This window comes from Ovis canadensis, chromosome 26 (genome assembly GCF_042477335.2).
Source record: "Ovis canadensis isolate MfBH-ARS-UI-01 breed Bighorn chromosome 26, ARS-UI_OviCan_v2, whole genome shotgun sequence".
Classification (NCBI taxonomy): Eukaryota; Metazoa; Chordata; class Mammalia; order Artiodactyla; family Bovidae; genus Ovis; species Ovis canadensis.
This window is the reverse complement of record NC_091270.1, coordinates 53,887,180-53,907,638: the sequence shown is the minus strand read 5'-3', so window position 1 is coordinate 53,907,638 and position 20,459 is coordinate 53,887,180. Positions and strand designations below refer to the sequence as shown.

General features: G+C 50.8%; 1 protein-coding gene across 10 annotated transcripts in view; it reads left to right on the top strand.

Moving 5' to 3' along the window:
* Positions 1-5,832: 5,832 nt before the first annotated feature.
* SH2D4A (SH2 domain containing 4A) overlaps positions 5,833-20,459 on the top strand; it is a 63,753-nt gene continuing 49,126 nt past the window's right edge. The window contains exons 1-4 of one of the 10 annotated variants that reach the window (XM_069572771.1): positions 6,379-6,571; positions 7,046-7,084; positions 11,813-11,908; positions 11,982-12,188. In XM_069572771.1, coding sequence (XP_069428872.1) covers positions 12,008-12,188 — 181 coding nt within the window. In that variant the 5' untranslated portion in view covers positions 6,379-6,571; positions 7,046-7,084; positions 11,813-11,908; positions 11,982-12,007. Of the gene's footprint in view, positions 6,214-6,327; positions 7,085-11,812; positions 12,189-20,459 lie in introns of those variants that run through there. The other 9 variants (XM_069572778.1, XM_069572769.1, XM_069572776.1 and 6 more) reach the window with 9 other exon arrangements.

Below are 20,459 nucleotides of genomic sequence, written 5' to 3'. Positions count from 1 at the left end.
AATGCACACGTCTATCTGAAGGAATTTATAATCTAGTTGGAGAGCCAACATCAATGAAACAGTTGAATAATAATTCAAGATGGTGCATTCCTAAAATTGCAAAACTGATTATGTAAATAATAATCCTTGTGGGTCAGGAAATGCTATGTATTTCAAAACAATAGTTACTCACATGTGTATCATTCGCGTTGCAGGGATAAAAGGTTTACATCATTCATTGCATGTAATGAATAATAATTTGAAAAAGAATACAATGTTAAGGAAAAATAAAAATCAAGGCAAATGACTCTGTGGCAGGATAATAATATAATCACCCTGACCTTATCCCTTCCTTTTCATACGAATAGCATCTCAAGTTTGAACATTCAAACTACTGAGTCATTCCTGGGGTTAAGATAATCCCTCAAAACATACTGATAACTTCTTAGGCTGCAAAGCTACTTAACCTTAATTTCCAAAAATAAGCTTACCAGACTGTTCAGGGAGGTACTGATTCTCTGTGGGCAAGCCTACAGATTCATTCAGCTCTTAAACAAACACGGATTAAATATCTATTCTACCTCACAGCCTGGGCTAGGCTCTGGGAATGCAAAAATAATGAGACAAAAATGCCAGCCATGCCATGCATACAGGTGGAAGGACAGGCTGACAAAGGCAGCAGGTGTGGGGAAGGGGGCCTTGGTCAGGGGATGGGAAGACCCGGGTCCCAGCCCTGGCCCACGACCACCCACTCTACTGCGTAAACCAGGCAGACACTCTGACGCTGCTCATCAGTCACTCAGTTGTCTGACTCTGTAACGCCGTGGGCTGTAGCACGCCAAGCTTCCCTGTCCTACACTAACTCCCAGAAAAGAAAGTGAAAGTGAGGTTGCTCAGTTGTGTCTGACTCTTTGCGACCCCATGGGCTGTATCCCACCAGGCTCCTTTGTCCATGGGATTTTTCCAGGCAAGAGTACTAGAGTGGGTTGCCATTTCCTTCTCCAGGGGATCTTCCCAACCCAGGAATTGAACCCAGGTCTCCCGCATTGTAGGCGGACACTTTACCATCTGAGCCACCAGGGAAGCCACTAACTCCCGGAGTTTGCTCAAGTTCATTTCCATTGAGTCTGTGATGCTATCTAACCATCTCATTTCTGCCGCACCCTTCTCCTCCTGCCCTCAATCTTTCCCTTCATTAAGGTCTTTTCCAATGAGTCAGCTCTTTACATCAGGTGGCCAAAGTATTGGAGCTTCAGTTTCAGCATCAGTCCTTCCAATGAATATTCAGAGTTGATTTCCTTTAGGATTGACTGGTTTGATCTCCTTGCACTCCAAGGGACTCCCAAGAGTCTTCTCCAGCACCACAATTTGAAAGCATCAATTCTTCAGCACTCAGCCTACTTTATGGTCCAACTCTCACATTCGTAAGTGACTTTTGGAAAAACCATAGGGATTTTGTTGACAAAGTAACATCTCTGCTTTTTAATACGCTGTCTAGGTCTGTCATAGCTTTCCCTCTAAAGAGCAAGCATCTTTGAGCAAGCGTCTTTCATTGCTGCAGTCACTGTGCGCAGTGATTTTGGAGCCCAAGAAAATAACATCTGTCACTACTTCCACTTTTTCTCCTTCATGGATGACAGCCTTGTCATGGAGAAGGGGCTTGTGTGACTCCACAAAGCTATGAACCACACTGTTCCGGACCATCCAAGGCAGACAGGTTATAGCGAAGGGAGCTAACAAAATGTGGTCCCCTGGAGGAGGAAATGGCAAACCATTCCAGTATTCTTGCCTAGAGAATCCCACGAACAGTACGATCAGGCAAGCCACAGAATTGCCCTGAACTCGTGTCCCCATTTGTGAGTTAAGATACAAAGGCCTAGCTCACAAAACACATTGGGAGGACTGAACAAAATAATAGCTTGAAAATGCTTTGAAATGTTGATCTGTATGGATATACGGGGTCACAGTGACTTAGAGTATTTTCAGTTCAGTTCAGTTCAGTTCAGTCACTCAGTCATGTCCAACTCTTTTCGGACCCCAGGCCTCCCTGTCCATCACCAATTCCTGGAGTCTACCCAAACTCATGTCCATTGAGTTGGTGATGCCATCTAATCATTTCATCCTCTCTCCTCCTGCCTTCAATCTTTCCCAATATCAGAGTCTTTGCAAATGAGTCAGCTCTTCGCATCAGGTGGCCAAAATATTGGAGTTTCAGCTTCAACATCAGTCCTTCCAATGAACACCCAGCACTGATTTCCTTTAGGATGGACTGGTTGGATCTCCTTGCAGTCCAAGGGACTCTCAAGAGTCTTCTCCAACACCACAGTTCAAAAGCATCAATTCTTCTGCACTCAGCTTTCTTTATAGAGTGCATTCAGAGGGTTAGAAACCATTTCTATCCATTAAGCATCATCTTTTTAGTGACATATGTTATTTCCTTGGAGTCCCACTAGGAGATAGTATTTAAAGAATAAAACAATAGGATGTGAGTCTTTCGTTCCGGGCATCTGATCAGACTCTTTTTGGCTCTGTTGGGTCTCAGGTGCAGCATCTGGGACCTTTCATGGCGGCGCAGTGTTCTGGCTGCCGTTGCGGTTCTCGGACAGCTTGATCCACAGCATGCAAGATCTCAGTTCCCCGATAGGGATCAAACCTGTGTCCCTTGCATCACAAAGCACATTCTAAACCACTGGACCACCAGAGAAGTTCCTGATTAGACTTTTTATTCAGCCGGTTTGGGAGGGCTGCTCACCACACAGCAAAACTAGCAAGTCAAACTCATGCTTGCAAGCCCAGTATTGACCAGAAATCCCTCCTTTTCTATTAAAAATTCAAAGTAATTTCTGGATGTCAGGTGCGTTCTTCCCCCTCTTGTCTGTGAACCCCTCCCCTACTCGGGAGGAGTGCAGACTTGAGGCTCCACAGGCTCTTCCAAAAGGAAGAGAGCTCACGTAAGAACTCAAAAAATCACCTCTGTTCTCTTTATTCTTCTGGTTTGATTCCTTTGCTCCATGTCCTTCTGCCTCCTCCCCTGTGCAGAACTTGACCCACGGAAGAACTGAGAATTGACTGGCGGCTCCATCAGTACCCGCTTATTGCAGTGAAGAAGGTCATGGCCCCAGGTTTGCTTTCTCCAGAGGGGCTGGGAAGCTTGTGGGACCTGCTGGGAGCAGCCAGCAGAGCCTGGATGGGGGCCTGTGCCCACCACTGGCCGCAAGGCATGCAGTCCCGAAGGCGGCTTCCGTCTGCTCTTCATCAACAGACAGAGGTGCTTATGTTGGAAGAGAAACACAGGTGATGGTTCCCTTCATTCTCACTCCTGAAATCAGTAAGGTAAGTGATCTGGTTAACACAGTATAATAACTCTGTAAAGACCATAAGTCAGAAACTCTGCTTTAATTCTGTTTTCACCACTGAAGCCCTCTGGTGGGGAACCTCGCTTTTCCTCCATTTTTTTCAGCTGCAAAATGATGTCCAGATAACGTCCAAATTCTTTCCAGCCCTAAAATCTGTGTGATGCGCTGTGTTTTAATGAGGACAGACGTGTAGCATTTACTCCCAGCGAGGGTTCCCAGGGGGGCTATATAAACTCTATGCATACAGATTCCTTTCTCCAAAGGGAGCCTGTCTGTGTTCATATTTCCCTATTTATAAGGCATGGTCTGTCATTTATTGGCCATAACCTCCCATTATACTGGATGCTGTACAAGTATCCTTGTTAAAATACTGACATGCCAATAAAACTCACTCTCTGTCTCAAACTTAAACAACAGCACTCATGCTGAGGCCATAAGCTGGCTCTCATTTAAACATACACTTAGGGGAAGAGGTGAACTGTCTTACTTTACCCCAGGGTAGAGTCAAGACTCTGCTTCTAGTTAAAGAAGAGTCTTCAGGCAAACAGTGTAATGAGGGAGATGGCTCTAGAGGGCAGAACTGAAGGATTGCCTCCAGGAAAGGCAAGGAAGTGACGGGGAATGCCTGGAGCCTGGGTGTGTGCTGGGGGGAGGGGAGCGGTGATTTCAAAGAGCAAAGCTCTGGCCTCAACTAAAAGGCCAGAGGGGACATCTGGGTTTCACAAACAGGAGCAGTGAATGGAAGTAAAGGTGTTGATAAGCCAGAGCTCTGGTCTCACATATGAAATGAGAGGCTGTCCATCCCCCCACACAACTTTGGGATCAGAACCAAGAAGGTGAACGTTGGCTCCATGTTTATTTCGGTCAAGTCGAGGAGCTATGTTTGGGCTTCCAAGTAGCTCAGTGGTAAAGAATTTGCCTTCCAATTCAGGAGACACAAGAGATGAGGGTTGGATCCCTGCCTGGGTTGGGAAGATCCCCTGGAGGAGGAAATGGCAACCCACTCCAGTCTTCTTGCCTGGAGAATTCCATGGACAGAGGAGCCTGGCGGCTACAGTCCTTGGGGTCACAAAGAGTCAGACGTGACTTTGTAGCTGAGCACGCACACCACACAGGGCCTGTAGTATAACTCTTCAAAATCTCCCATATCAGCTTCCCACATATTTTAGCGGTTTCATCTTTGGCCACATTAGGACCTCCTAGCATGCTTTGGGGAAACGTGGTCTGTGCTCCATCCCAATCTCAACAAAATAACTGCTGGGTTGGGGGCGGTGAGGGGAACAAAGGGGCAAACTTTAAACCTCCCTCAGGTTATTGTAAGCTGTGCTTAAGAAAGACTTCTGGGATCACCAGCAGTAACCCTTTATAAAACTAAAATGAAACTGTGTACTTTTTGAAAAGATGGCAAGAAAGACAGAAGTTAGGAAATACTTGATTTTGAATCTAGTCCAAGCAAGAGATGAGACTTTGGTTTCATTTGTACTAGGAGACCTAGTCCAAGCTCCCTGGGAAGATCTGAGGATACCGGGAAGCTCGTAAGGGCTTTTAACAGAACTTCAAGAACAAGACAGCTGGTGATACACCTCATAAGTGTCCCTGACTTGCCAGTGGCCAGCAGGGTGAGGCTCAGCACCATCCCCTGGCAAGGCGTGGTGGCCCAGACCTCACTTGACAGGCACGTGAAGGCGGGCACCCTCCCACAACACATCCTGGATCATTGGGTGGGGAGATGTTTCCAACCGGGAGCGTGGCCCAAAGGCAGATGAGAGCCTCATAGTTAAGTCACAGAGTCACTGATGTGGGATCAGTCCTGGCAACAAGTTCATGATTTCAAGGAGGCAGAAACATACATGCGGCTCCTGTACAAGGTAGTGCTGCCTCCAATGGGGCTGGCTGTCTGCTCCCTGCGTGTCTGGCTTCACCATGACCGGCATGGTGACCAGCAAGCGCTCATTAAATGCCTCTGGGGACTGTGTTAAGCTGACTTTGTCGTTCTTCAACGGCTTCACCACGGAGTGTTAGGGTTCCCTGAGCCGGCGCCAGCAGCTAGCCAGGTTAAATGACACTCCAGCCAGAAATACGCGACAGGCCATAAGTTAATAAGCAGTGGGAACCAAACCCAACCAGAAATTCTGCCCTAATTAGGATCCTTAGAATAGCTCTCAAATAGCTACTCAAGAGGCCTGACTTCCGCCCCCAGGTTCTACCTCTCCAGTATCTTCCGAGGTCCGGAGAGGCTAGAAATGGGAAGGTTTCATTTTTGAAAGGAGCAAGTCAGGTAGGCTGTGTAGACAGGTCTACACTCGCTGTTTTTACCCATTTCTCCCTGACACCTGCGACCAGGTTGGGGCAGGGTGTGGTCAGGACAGCAGGCTCCTTGCTCCACACATGCTGAACGGTCCTCTGAATGCAAAATGCCACTGGACGAGGCCACTCTGCCTCCAATGAGCTGTCCTCCCAGATTTCCTTCTCTGGCCGGCTCCTCCCCCCGGGCGCCACCCAGACCTGTGCTGTCCCGGCTGCGCGCAGTTCAGCGCCGGCCTTCACCCTCTCGCCTTCTCCCCTTCTCCGCACTTCTTTCATTTTCTCTCCCCCCAAACCCCCTGACCGACCGTCTCCAGTCTCCATCTTCCCAGCCTTTCTCCTCTGGGTCCTGGCCTCCTACGAAGCCACACCCTTGCGGACCAGCGCCCGGGAGGAGTTTGATAATTGACTTAAGGTCAACAAAAGAAAAAAAGTGAGCTCGGAGACACTGGAGCACAGGCTCCTCCGGCGGAGCTGAGAAGGGCTCCCGGCCCCGGGCCCCAACCTGCTGGGACGCCCGGCAGGACCCCGCCCGGCCCGCGGGGAGCACGGAGGGACGCGCCGGCGGCCGCAGGTGCGGGCGGGCTGGGGGGCTGGCAGCGGGCCTGGGGACTGGCAGCGGGCCGGGGGACTGGCAGCGGGCCGGGGGACTGGCAGCGGGCCGGGGGGAGGCCCTCGCCCGCCTCTCGGCCGCGCGTCTGTGCAGCCGGCCGCGCCCGCCTCGCCCTCGGCACCCCCCGGCCACGGCGGCCCGGCCCGGCGCGGGCGGGAGGCGGGAGGGGCTGCCAGCGCGGGGTCTCCCCGCGGGTGGCGGTCCCGCGCTCCTCCGCCCTGCGGGCTCAGCTGCGAGCGGCCCGGTGTCCGGTGTCGGGTGTCCGGTGTCGCCGCGCCTGCAGGAGAGCGGCGGCGCAGAGAGCGGGCCGGTGGTCGCGGTGAGGGGCGCGCGGGCAGCTCCGGGCCGCGTTCGTCGGAGCAGCGCCCGGGGCTGCCGAGGAGGGAGCGCCTGGGGGTCGCGGGCGGGGAAGGCGGTGCGCCAGGCGCGCGCGCCCCGGACGCCCAGGGCAGTCTCCGATCCCGTGGGCGCGGGCTGCGCTGGGGGGCCGCGCGGGGCCGCGGTGGGCGCGCCGCCCCCGGAAGGCGGGCCCAGACGGTGGCTGCAGGCGGCCGCGCGGTGACCTTCCCCCGCCCTGGGGTTCGCGAGGGCGCCCTTGGGGTGGCGCCCGGGGCACCAGGGAGTCACTGCAGGTTCGCTCAGAGTGTCTTTCTCTCCCCAAGAGTCACAGGAAAGAGGCGACGGAGCGCCCCTTTCTTTCTAAACTTGAGTCCGCTCAACCCTAAAAGCTTTGTTGGGTGCCTGCTTAAGAGAAACAATGACTTGGATACAGGTTTTTTATTTTTTTTTTCAGTGAAGAAGTAAGTGGAATCAATGCGGGCGTAGATCTGGCGTGAGTGAAATTTCTAGATAAACCCGTGTGCAGTGATTTCAAATTTCTGAAGAGTGTTATATCATCTTTACAGAATTTACCAAATTGATGTCGCCCCCCTGCCACCAATTCATTTTATCTTCAAAGAGAACCTTTGTGCGGGTAGACTAATAAGGCAAAGTTGAATGAGATAACTGAAAGCTGGCTGTTTGAAAAGAATTATAATTCAAATGATATTCTTACCATTAAAGTTATAATGTCCATATCACAATATTTTTATGATTAATTAGGCTTTTTTTTTTTTTTTTTGGTGCTCAATTGTGTCAGACTCTTTGTGACCCCATGGACTGTAGCCCCCCTAGACTTCTCTATCCAGGGAATTTTCTGGACAAGGATACTGGAGTGCCTTGCCATTTCCCTCTCCAGGGGATCTTCCAGATCCAGGGATCAAACCCAGCTCTCTTGCATTTCCTGCATTGGCAGACAGATTCTTTACCACTGCAGTGTCCTTTCGGGTAAGGTCTCAGAGACATTAAAAATACAAAAAGTCCTCTAAAAAAAAGAATCGTTGTTTAGAGGACAAGTATGAGCAAGTATGAGAGCCAGGCCACACCTATGGGAGTCCTGGGAGACAACTGTGACCCATTAGAAATTTATTTTTGGAAAAAGTAGCAGACGTGGACGTGTTGCTGGTCATTTTTGTCTTTTACGAAAAGTATTGCACAGGAAGAAACTGAGTTAGCCCAGCTGTCCTTTTTACTGGGTCTTGAATGGGGGCAGCCCGCTGCACTCAGTGTGCCCGACTCAGCCGCAGCACTGATTGTCAGGGGGTAAAATAGGGGAAATCCTGGCCAGTTGACTTCCTCCTTTCTGCTTCCTCCACCCTGCCTCCACTTGCCTCCGTAAGTCCCCGCTGGATGGTGTGGCACAGACCTCAGGTTACAGAGTCACAGTTCAGGCTCCTTTTACGGTGAGGAAAGACAGCGCGGGTATGTGAAGTGACACCCAGCCCGGCAGAGGCAGGGCTGGCCTCCCGGGCCGCCGGCGCTGTGTTTGAGGTTCCCACTGGCGGGCCCCAGCCTCAGCGTCCCATGCAGTGCTTGTATTTCAGCAACCTCGCCCCGCAAGATTCTTGTCAGCGGGATCCCCAAGTTTTCTTTGAGGATAGGGGGAAGCCAGTGTCTTTCCCTGAAGGTCCACTAATTACCTTTAATACAAAAAAAAAAAAAAAAAAGCATGTTTGGGGGAAACCGCACAAGATTGAAGCTGTGAGAGCTTGGTCCTGTCATCCCTGCGGTACAGAGCCGCCCTTTCCCCCAGTCTGTCTCCGCTGCTGGTCTGTTCCCCAGGGGCTGTGGATGGAGCTGCGGGTGGATGCTGTGTAGACAGTGCTCTATGTGAATGCCGTGAGCCCCGTGTGTCAGTCACTGCCCGCTGTCCTTCCTGGGGTGGGGGCTTTTCCGTACCTGCCCTCCCCTAAGGCCACTTGCGCTTGCAGAGATGAGGCTTCTGCCCCCAAGAGGGTCAACCCTGCCTCACGCACTTTGGGTTCAGCATTTCCGCTGCTGCCAGAACTTGCTTCTGAAACGTCACCTGCAGTTCCCCATCCCGGTGATGCTCTGATTCTGAAAGGTGAAAGTTAAAGTCGCTCAGTCGTGTCTGACTCTTTGCGACCCTGCGGATTATACAGTCCATGGAATTCTCCAGACCAGAATACTGGAGTAGGTAGCCTTTCCTTTCTCCAGGGTATCTTTCCAACTCAGGGATCAAACCCAGGTATCCCGCGTTGCAGGCGAAGTCTTTACCAGCTGAGCCAAAACGGAAGCCCAAGAATACTGGAGTGGGTAGCCTGTCCCTTTTTCAGGGGATCTTCCCGACACAAGAATCGAACCAGGGTCTCGTGCATTGCAGGAGGGGTCTTTACCAGTTGAGCTACCAGGGAAGCCTGATTCTGGGCTCCCGGCAAACTCCGTGCCCCTAACTTGGAGCCAGACGGCCGGGCACACCCCCTCCATCGTCTTGTAGGAAATGGGGATGGTAAGGGGCTGAACTCCAAGGTTGGGATGAAGATTCGTTAGTTACTGCCTTCACCGCTCATGGTCGGTCGTGGCTGCGGCTGGGGTCAGCTTCTGAGACCAGGAGTGCGCCAGGTGGGGAGGGGAGAGCGGATTCAGCCCTTTCAGGGTTTTCCTGTTTAGGCGCTGCCTGCCCTGTCCCTGTTGCTGGGAGTCGCCCAATTCCAGACTGGGGGATAGAGCGGAAGCTTCCAACTTCCCTGGGCAGCTCCTCTCCCCTGTGCTTTATTTCTGTGAAAGTCAACCCCTGGTCAAGAAGTGTCCCGGCGTAAGGACCTTTACCGGAATGTCATCTATAGCTTTTATTATGTTGAGGTGTGTTCCTTCGGAATGTCAAGGACTCATTCACTTTGGCTTCTTAGCACTTGGTCTCCAGCACTGGAGTCCAGTGAGTGGAGGACTTACCTTCTTCCTGCTGTTCTGACGCCTACAGACAAGAGCTCAGCCTCTGGAAACCCCCGTCAAGTGTAGATTTAGTTGAGCCCCTCTCCTGGAGACCGCAGAGTCAGGACCGCATCGCAGGACATCAGTGGTGTGGCTGTTAGAGCCTTTGAGGGTCGCCTCAAAGCAAAATACAAAGCTAGCCAGGCAGCCTGGGGCAGGCGTGCCTGACTGAGTTAGAGTCGGACGGTGCCTTTAATTCTTTTAAAAATTTCTCTAAACACTGTGTTCCATTTGAGCCCCGGGTAACTGAATGCTACAGATGGCAGGACGCAGATGGCGAGGGTCGTGGTAGCCTCAGTAAAGGTCCCTGCTACACAGGGCATGTTAGTGAACGGAACTACATGTTGTTGGTACTCAGGGCACCCTGGGTACCCTGGCTGTTGGGCTGTCGCTTGTGCTTCTCTGAAAAAGCTGGTGTAAATGGAGAAACAGCTGCGCAAGGAGGTGGAGCAGGAACGAAGCTGCAGGAGCCTCCCGGGCGTGAGAGGAGTGCAGCAGCCTGCCTGGAGGTGACCAGGAGAAGGGCCGGGGGTGACTGGCCATGGGCCTGGGAGGGCCGCCGTGTGGCTGAGCGACTGGTCTGAAGCTTAAGAGCCTTTGAACTTAGTTTGGAGAAAGAAGATATTTGAGAGGGCGTGGCCAGATGGTAGGATTGTTAGTCTGTTTCTTAGAACATAGGTGATCCTGCAGAGTTGAAATAAATAAGCTTTTTGTGGATTTCTTATTATATTGGAACAAAATAAGCATTCTGTTTTTCCCCCCAGAATGGAAATGTGTACATCATTTTCTCCTAATGACAAAAATGTGAAGGTTTGCTATATTTTTTGAAAATAGACCAAATGGAAACGTGTGAAGTAGAACACGTCTGCTGAGGAGTAGGTGCCCCTGTGAAGTCACCTGTGTGCTCAGGCCCAAGGCTCCTCCATCTGAGAAACTGTCTTACAGAGCGAGGACCCTTTGTGATGAGCCTGGTCACCCCTTCAGTTCAGTTCAGTTCAGTTGCTCAGTCGTGTTTGACCTTTGCGACCCCATGGACTGCAGCACGCCAGGCCTCCCTGTCCATCACCAACCCTGGAGCGTGCTCAAACTCAATTCGATTGGGTCGGTGATGCCATCCAACCATCTCATCCTCTGTCATCCCCTTCTCCTCCTGCCTTCAATCTTTCCCAGCATCAGGGTCTTTTTCAAGAAGTCAGTTATTCATATCAGATGGCCAAAGTATTGGAGTTTCAGCTTCAGCATCAGTTCTTCCAGTGAACACCCAGGACTGATCTCCTTTAGGATGGACTTGTTGGATCTCCTTGCAGTCCAAGGGACTCTCAAGAGTCTTCTCCGACACCGCAGTTCAAAAGCGTCAATTCTTTGGTGCTCAGCTTTTTTCACAGCCCAACTCTCAAATCCATACATGACCACTGGAAAAACCATAGCCTTGACTAGACGGACCTTTGTTGGCAAAGTAATGTCTCTGCTCTTTAATATGCTGTCTAGCTTGGGCATAGCTTTTCTTCTAAGGAGCAAGTGTCTCTTAATTTCATGGCTCCCCAGTTTATCTGGTCTGTAAATTTAGACCCTGTGAAATTAGGGTATCTGGAAGAGGCACGCCTAAACCCTGGTGCCCTTCCAAAATGCATGTGAGTGCCCTGTCCTGCTCTGCACGGTTTCTGTGGTTCTGGTGAGTTGTCTGAACACCGAACTGTCCATCTGTGAAGATGACAGCGCATAATTGTTTGTATTAACAGCCACTTGTAAGGGAAAATGGGAAAATTGCATTATGGTCTAATTTTTATTTCTTCTTTATTTCTTCCTTAAGCCTGGCTTGGGTTTGGGTGGGTAATTCTCTGAAATCTCAAAAACAGTGTTTGCTTTTGAAGTACGTTGTTTGGAGAGAGGCTTTTAATTTCATCCTTGCCTTTGTCTCTTTAACTGTTTTTAGCTGTGGACGTGGTGGTTTGTTGAGCTCGGAGGTAATCGCATGTTTGCTTAGTTGGGAGACAGCCAAGCCTCTGTTAATTTTTTGTTTTCCTGAGAGTGACCGGTAAAAAGTTAGGGTTTATTTTTTTGTCTTTTGTTAAAGTATCTTTGGAAATTACAGGATACAGGTTACACAAAACTCTTAACAAAGCTTGCCTGAAATAAAGGCGGATCTGTGTTTCTGCCAAGCTTGCTCCTAAGCCCGTCCTGGCCTTTGTACCTTCTAACACAGTTGCATCTTGGCGGTTGCTCTTTGCAGGTTCATGAGTGGCGTTTTAGACAGGGGGCCCGGTGTGGGAACCCAGAGCCAGTTCGCTGAACTGCCGCCGTCCCAGCCCCACGAGCATCTGGGAAGGTCTGTGGGTGCCCCCCCGTGCCAGCCCAGGGGAGGCAGCCCTGGAAGCCGTTCTCAAGAACTTTTGCCTCAGGTGCAAAAGACTCCAGCCCCGCAAAGATGCTGAAACAGATCCTGTCGGAGATGTACATAGATCCTGATCTGCTGGCAGAGCTGAACGAGGAACAGAAACAGATCCTGTTCTTCAAGATGAGGGAGGAGCAGGTCCGCCGCTGGAAAGAAAGAGAAGCAGCGATGGAAAAACAGGAGTCCCTGCCAGTGAAACCCAGGCCGAAGACAGGTAAGCGGAGCTCACTCCTCCCGGAGCCTCCGCGGCGGGCGGCCTCCCTGCTTGTTTGCATGGCTCACACTGGTCAGCAGCTAGCCGTGTCTAAGGTCTGGTTTGGCAGGCAGACCCTCAGTGTTACTGAGCTTTTCATGGTGCAGTTGATTAGCCTGAAGCACGCGCGCGTGTGCGCACGCACACACACACACACACACACACACACACACAAGCGGCAATACTCTGGAGTGGTGAGGCTGAGAGCAGATGTCTTTCTTGAAACCGGACTGACCTTAAGCTGCAGTAAAAAGTCACGTGGAGCTGAACTCGAGGGGCATGTTCGGGTCCACCTCCTCTTATCCCAGATGCCTGGTATTCTGCTCTGCTGGGCTTAGTTGCTCAGTCGTGTACAATTTGCGACCCCATGGACCGTAGCCCGCCAGGTTCCTCTGTCCATGGAATTCTCCAGGCAAGAATATTGGAGTGAGTAGCCTATCCCTTCTCCAGGGGATCTTCCTGACCGAGGAATCCAACCAGGGTCTCCTGCATTGCAGGCGGATTCCTTACCAACTGAGCTACCAGGGAAGCCCCTGGTATTCTGCTACCAGCATGCAAAGTCTTTACGTCTGCATCTCTCTAGAAATGCTGTTTCCATTCCGTAGACTCTGAGAGATGTTTCTTTGAGTCTTCTGTTTTTAGGGACATTCACTTTCAAGATGCAAATACTACTAAAAGGAAAAAAAGTCATAATGCTGATTTTTTTTAGTGTGAGTTCACCTTTCAAATGTACTACCTCTTCCTGACCCAAGGAATCCCTGGTAGCTTGGCCGCGTCTTTTGAGGAAGAATTCTTTGTATATCAGGGTTAAATCATGTATACACAGAGACATGGAAAGCGTGCATTAGCTTACACACACACCCATCCACACACTTTTTGTTATGGATGGATACCTATGTTGTTGGGAAAAAACAGTTTTCAAGGTCACTTACAGAGAGGCATTCAAAGATCAATTTCTCTTCATTTTTCCTTAAGCCAGGAAAAATAAATTTGATAAAACCGTTCAGGGTTTCAAAGATTGAGAAAATTAATCTCCCTTCTTTGCACAGACTCAAAAGGGAAGTCAGGTAAGTGACCTTTTTCTTGCACTGTCTTTTATTAAAACCTTTTTCCAGTTAAGGTTTTATATTGATATGGAAGTAAATATGAGTACTTCACTTATGATTATTCTTATCACCAATAGCAGCTATTTATTAAACCCCTGTTTTGTCAGACACCATGCAAAGCTCTTTTACATGTATTACATGTCATCTTCACGCTATTTCTCCAAAACAGGTATCAGTGGTCCTGTTTTACATGGAGAAGTGCAGTAATACATGCAAGGTCATACCCCAGTGGTACCCAGGTCCACTGGATTTCACAGGACTCTGCACTCTCCAAGGACATCCTTGGTTTTCCTTCTAGCGGTAACATGTCCAAACTGAAGCAGAGCCTGTGTCTTTCCGATCTGGCTTCTCCATTTCCTTGCATTCTTTGGTCTGAGTTAACCAAGTACAACAGGGCCTCCTGGCACCATATCAGTTGTGAACGTGACTCGCAGACGTGGTGGGTGACTGTGAAGACTGGGGCCACAGAAGGGCTATGTCCCCTGGAACCAGTGGCCTGGAGCTCTTTGAGAGACTTCGGCTTTCTCACGTTTGCTGAGTTGGTCTCCTCCTGGCGATGTAAGATGAAGTTCTTTGCCCAATTTCTTGCTTTGCCAGTTGTAGGGTTTCCCCTTTCGTCTCTTTAAATGTATCATGCTACTCCGTTCTGTCCTTCAGAAAAACCAGCGGCCAGCCTTGTGGGACTTCCCTTGTACGTTAGTTGTTGCTTCTCCCGTGCTGCAGGCTCAGCTGCTTCGGTCATATCCGACTCTTTGTGACGCCATGGGCTGTAGCTTACCAGGCTCCTCTGTCCTTGGGATTCTCCAGGCAAGAATACTGGAGTGGGTTGCCATTTCCTTCTCCAGCGGATCTACCCAACCCAGGGATCAAACTCACATCTCTCTTGCGTCTCCTGCATTGGCAAGTGGATTCTTTAACACTGTCACCACCTGGGAAGCTTTTCCTTTGCTGCTTTTAATATTCTCTATCTCTAATTTTTGTGATTTTAATTACAGTGAGTCTTGGTATGTTCCTCTTTGGGTTCATCCTGTCTGGCAGTGGTCCCCAACCTCTTTGGAAGCAGGGACTGGTTGTAGGGAAGACAGTTCTTCCGCGGATGGGGATGGTGGGGGGTGGTAATGTGAGTGATGTTGGCGCCTCCTGCTGTTTGGAACCATGTGCGTTTCCTGGGCTGGAGTGACTGCTTCCTTTCCCAGGCTAGGGGAGTTTTCAGTTATTATGTCTGCGTATATTTTCTCAGGCTCATTCTCTGTCTCTTTTCCTTCTGGGCCCCAGTAATGCTAATATTAGTGCCTTGATGTTGTCCCCAAGGTCTCTTGACCTGTCCTCACTTCTTTCCACCCTTTTTTCTGCTCAGTGGCAGCGATTCCCACTGCTCCGTCTTCCAGCTCGCTGATCCACTCCCGTATCGTTTGGTTTGCTATTGATTCCTTCCTGTATTTTTCGTTTTAGTTATTGTATTCTCCTTCTCTGTGTGTTCTTTACATCTTCTAACTCTTTGTTTAAAAATCCCAACTTCTTGCTCTGTGCATACCTGCTGTCCTCCTGAGTTCTTTCACCATCTTTACAAGCACTGCCCTGAGCTCTTTCTTGGGTAGAAAGCTTATCTCCACTTCTTTTAGTGCTTCTGGGGTTTTATCGTCTTCCTTCGTCTGGAACATGTTCCTCTGCTGCCTGGTTGTTTTTTTTTCTTTTCTTTTCTTTTTTTTTTTTCGAGATTGTCATTTGTATTTTTACAAATAACTGGTCTGGAGACCCGTGCTGGCTTCCTGGAGGGAAGGGCCAGTGTCTGCCCGCTGGTGTGTGGAGTTGGGTCTTGGCCCTCTGGTGGGCAAGGCAAAGTGGAGATGTGTGTTTAGAGTCAGCTATGGGCTCAGGAAGTCCTTAGGGCCTGTTCATGGCTGGGGCTGGGTTCCTACCCAGTTAGTTATTTGGCCTGAGGCTTCTCAGCCTGGGTTGCCTGCAGGCTGTTGGGTGGGACCGGGTTTTGGCACTAATGAGCTAAGATGGAAACTGTCAGCAGCCATGTCCTCACCACAGAAGGTCCCCAAATATGTTTGCCTCCAGGATTCATGGCCCCAGGGTGACACGTAGCCATCCACGCTTCCCTGAGAGACGCTCCAAAACCGACAGATAGGTCTTGCCCAGACTCCTGTCAAATGACTGCTTTTCACCCTGGGTCCTGGTGTATGTGAGATTTCATGTGCGCCCTTTAAGAGTGAAGTCTCTATTTCCCCCACCCCTGTGGGATTCCCAAAATTAAGCCCCGCTGGCTTTCAAAAGCCAAATGTTCTGGGGCTCATCTTCCCAGATGAGTAGAACCCCTGGGCTGGGGAGCCTGACCTGGGGCTCAGAACTCTTACTCCGGTGGGAGAAGCTCCAGTTTGTGGGTCGTCCACCTTGGGGTATCTGTCTCACTGTGGTGTGTGTCTCACCATGGTTCCTTTTCTATGTTTTTGGTTGGAGGAGATCTTTTCTTGTAGGTTCTGGTCTTTTGCATGGATGGTTTTTCTGCAGATAGTTGTGATTTTGGTGTTCTCATGAGAGGAAGTGAGCCCAGGGCCTTTCTGCTCCATCATCTTGCCTGGGCTCCTGTTGAGTTTTCAATAGGATGGCTAGAAAATGTACAATTACAGGCAGCGCTCCCATTGGACAGCACTGCTCTAGACTGTAAACCCAGCCCCAACCAGTGCTGATTGAGCTGCTGGAGTGTCAGACCCTGAACTCTGTGCTTAAGTCTATTATCTCATGAAATCATCACAGCCAAGCCTGGAGCTGAGTTACTTTCACATTTCACAGGTGAGGAAAGGGAGAGGGAGGGACCTTAACTGACTCGACCAGGGCAGCAGCTGATCAGTGACCCTGGGTCTGACTCTCCCATAGCTGGCACTGTTAACAAACGTTGCCCCTTGTTCAGCCTACCTTGTTCAGCCTACCTGGAACGTCGAGCTTTCCTGGAGCTTGGTAACAGTTGCCGTAGTCTGTGGCTGCCCTGCACATGTCTGAACGTGTGCTTGGGTGGGTGTTCTCCCATGGAGCCTTTATTCCGTAAGCTTTTTTTTCTGGTCATGCACACAGAGGAGGTCTTTACTTGGCAGAGGCTGCCCAGCAATAGACACCTCTCCAGCTGGTGGGAACTTCTCGCAGGAAGCCAGGCTCTGGTCTCGATGAGCGGTGACTGAGATGCTCCGCGTGCACCCTTGGGACAGGCCTTGTGAAATTTCACTTGTGGATTCTCAGACGAGCTCCTTGATGCAGAGCCTTCCCTTTTCAGTGAAACGACAACAGAGCCCTGGGGTGTGCCATCTGCCGTGCCTGCTTCCCTCGCTCCCCCCCTGACCCAGCGCGGTGGCCTCCGTTGCTGGGCTCAGTTCCCAGCTCAGTTGATTTCTCAGCCGGCTCTCACCCTGTGAGTTGCCGCTCAGAGCCTCTTCGCATCGTGGTCCCTCGCTGTCTCCATGACTGTTGTCTTTTACGTTTCTGCCTGACCCTGAATACCTGTGTTCCCCAGGGGAGCCTCACTCTACCCTTTTGGTTGGTAAGCTTCAGGTAGGATTGAGGGTCCCTTAGACTCCGTGGAAAACTTACTGAAAGCTTGGACCAGGAAAATCCATACAGAGGGCATTTGCTGCAGAGTTTCCCAATGTTGGCAGATTCCCTGAGCCTCATTCACAGACTCCCCTGACTAGGTCAGGGTCTCTGTACTCCCTCCCTGGGGCACCTTTTCTTCTCTTTATGGAATCTCACACCTGTATTTCGAAACCAGACCTCTTATCTGAGCATTGGTCTCGTATCAGTTACCCAGCGACATCTCTGCTCAGAAGACCCTTGGGCCCTTGATGCAAAACCAGGTTCTTCAGCATCACCCCAGCTCTCTCCCCCCCACCACCCCCAGGCCTGCTCCTGCCTCTCAGTCTCCACCGTGATCAGCAGCCCACTTTCCTTTGAGTCACCAAAGCCGGAAGCCTGGAGTCCCCTGGTTACTCCGTGTCTCAGCACACTCCCATTGCTCCATCCCACGGAGGTTCTCCCTACCACCCTGTGGGTCTGTTAGCAAGTGCCAGGCCCTTGTGTTGATGTCATTTCATTTAATCTTTGTAAGAATCCAGGGAAGTGAACGTTGCCCGCCACCTGATTCTTACAAATAAGGAAACAGACTTGGAGAAAGTGATGTGGGTGGGTCACCAGTGGAGTCCGGGTTTGAATGTCAGATCTGAGTCTGCTCTGAGCCGCTGGTCCCAGCCCGCTCTGGGCTCACTCTGGGCTGGATAGTGTGACGGCCTTGGGTCTCACGTGTGGAGTACTGGACTCAGATGCCTACTCGGATGTTCCCTTTCACCCACTGGAGCCAGCTGGCCTCCCACCTGAGTGACCTACTCGCTTGTCTGTGCCACCACCTGCTGCCCGGGACGGTGGCGCCCTGTGGGTTCTCCAGCTCCCTTTCTGTTCCTTTTGTCTCTAGAATAAATATTTTCAAAGGTTTAAAACACAGACTTGCAGAATTATTACCCGCACTACCTTCAGGGAAGTCCCCATAGGACTGGGCCTTACTGTGCTAAATTGCTTCAGTCGTGTCCCGATTCTTTTGTGACCCTATGGACTGTAGCCCTCAGGCTCCTCTGTCCATGGGGATTCTCCAGGCACAAATACTGGAGTGGGTTGCCATGCCCTCCTCCAGGGGATCTTCCCAACCAAGGGACTGAACCCGCATCTCCTCTGGCTCCTGTATTGCACGCAGATTCTTTACTGCTGAGCCACCAGGGAAGCCCAGGACTGGGCCTTGGTCTTCACTGAAACGTGGGGCTGGCGCTGTCCTGCTCTGCAGGGCCGAGACGGTGACCCCGTACCCAGCTCGCTCAGCAGAGCCCTGCAAACGTTCATTTCCTGCCTTTCCTGTTGGTGGGTTTCCTTTTTTTGCTCTCAAAGGTATTTCAGTTTGGACAGTGCATCAGAGGTGGCTCTAAACACAGGTTTTACTGCCTCACAGTCAGGTAAGGAATTCTGGTTCCACTGCACCAGCTCTACAATCCCAGACAAGGAACTTACCCTTCCCTGAGCCTCAATTTCCTCACGGCCAAGTAGGGTTGCTAACAGCCTCAGTGATGCTCCACGTATTTCAGGGCAGACCTGGCACGGCATTGGTCGGAAGGAACGTGGCCGTAGCACCCAAATCCCGGAGGCCCTGGCGGCCAGGCATCTGCCCTCTGGTTTCTGGGTCAGAGGTGAGTGACCACGAGGAGCGGCCAGAGTGGCAGGCAGTTCCTTGGGTGTTGGGAGTTCAGGCAGCACATGGACGCTACAGCCCAGGGTTGGTGGAAGGCACCTATAGGCCCAGGAGTGGGCTTTCTGGGTCGAATGGTAGCTTTAGTTTTTTAAGGAACTTCCGTACTGTTTTCATACTGGTTGTCCCAACTTTGGCTTCCACCAACAGAGTAGCTGGGTTTCCCTTTCTCCACACCCTCTCACCATTTATTATTTGCAATCTTTTTGATGATGGCTGTTCTGACCAGTGTGAGCTGATACCTTATTGTAGTTTTGATTTGCATTTCTGTAAAATTAGTGATGTTGAGCATCTCTTCATGTGCCTGTTGGCCATATGTATGTCTTCTTCAGAAAAACATCTGTTTAGGTTCTCTGCTCACATTTTGATTGGGTGGTTTTTTGTTTTATTTTGTTTTTGGTATCAAGCTGTATGAGCTGTTCGTTTATTTTGGAAATTAAGCCTCGTTGGTCACATTGTTTGCAAATATTTCCTCCCGATCCATAGGTTGTCTTTTCATTGTGTTGATGGTTTTCCTTTGCTGTGCAAAAGCATCTAAGTTTGATTAGGTCCCATTTGTTTATTTTCGCTTTTATTTCTTTTGCCTTGGGAGACTGAGCTAGGGAAATAGTTACGATTTATGTCAGAGAATGTTTTGTCTGTGTTCTCTTCTGGGAGTTTTGTGGTGCCATGTCTGACAGTTGTGGACTCTTGGTTGGTCCCTCAGACCAAGAACATGGAATTAATTCTTTTTGAGCACTTGTCTGTGAGTTCAGACTCATCGCCTCTGTTTTATCAAAGAGGAAACTCAAACTGGAGAAATAAAGTGCCATAGACACTGGGATTTTCGTACAGCTTTCTGGAGTTATGCAACACAGGCCCTCCACGTAAACCCCTTTGCCGGGCTTACCCGCTCCCCGTGTGACCTCAGCCCACGGCCAGGCAGCTTCTCAAGCCTCGTCAGCTCTGGCGGAGACCCCGGTTCCACGTGCCCCCTCACCAGTTCCCGTCCCTGAGCTTGGGTCACACTGTTCCTCCTGTCCAGCACCAAACCCACTCTGTTCTCTGTCTAAATTCCATACCCAGCCTCCCTAGCTGAACGCCAGGAACTTCTTATTTCTTCTCTGCCCTTTCGAAGCTCCCTGCCTTCCCTAAGTACTCGTTTGATGTACTCTCACCTGGTCACAGAGTACGTCCCCCTGCCCACCAGACCCCATCGCCAACGCTTTAACACCCCTCCCTCAGCCAGGTGGCTCAGACGGTAAAGAATCTGCCAGCAATGCAGGAGACCCAGATTTGATCCCTGGCTTGGGAAGATCCCCTGGAGAAGGGAATGGCAACCCATTCCAGTATTCTTGCCTGGAGAATCCCATGGACAGAGGAGCCTGGCAGGCTACAGTCCATGGGGTCCCAAGACACAGCTGAGTGACTAGCATCATCACTGTCTCAGTCCCGCTACTTTCGTAACTAACCAGCGGTCCAGCGCCTGCCTCCTTCAGCTGGAACGTGAGTCCCTGAGAGCTGGGACTGGTCTGTCTCCGCCAGAGCTGACGAGGCTTGAGAAGCTGCCTGCCTGCCCTTGTCTGCAAGCATCTGTAGCGCATCCACCTCAGGGCCTGGCACAAAGTAGACAGGTGGCGAAGTTCATCAAGTTGGTGACCCGCCACCCTGTCCTCCTCTCCCAGGTCCTGGTGACCTGCAGGAGGGTGTCTCACCCCGTGCACCCCGCAGCACCCAGCTCTGCACCCCGCCAGCCTTAGGGACACTGTGGGAACGTCGTGGGAGACAGCCCTCCCTGTCTTGGCACAAAGCCGGGGGCGCCAGGCTGATACTCCCTTTATTAGAATGACCCCCTCCCTGGGTTCG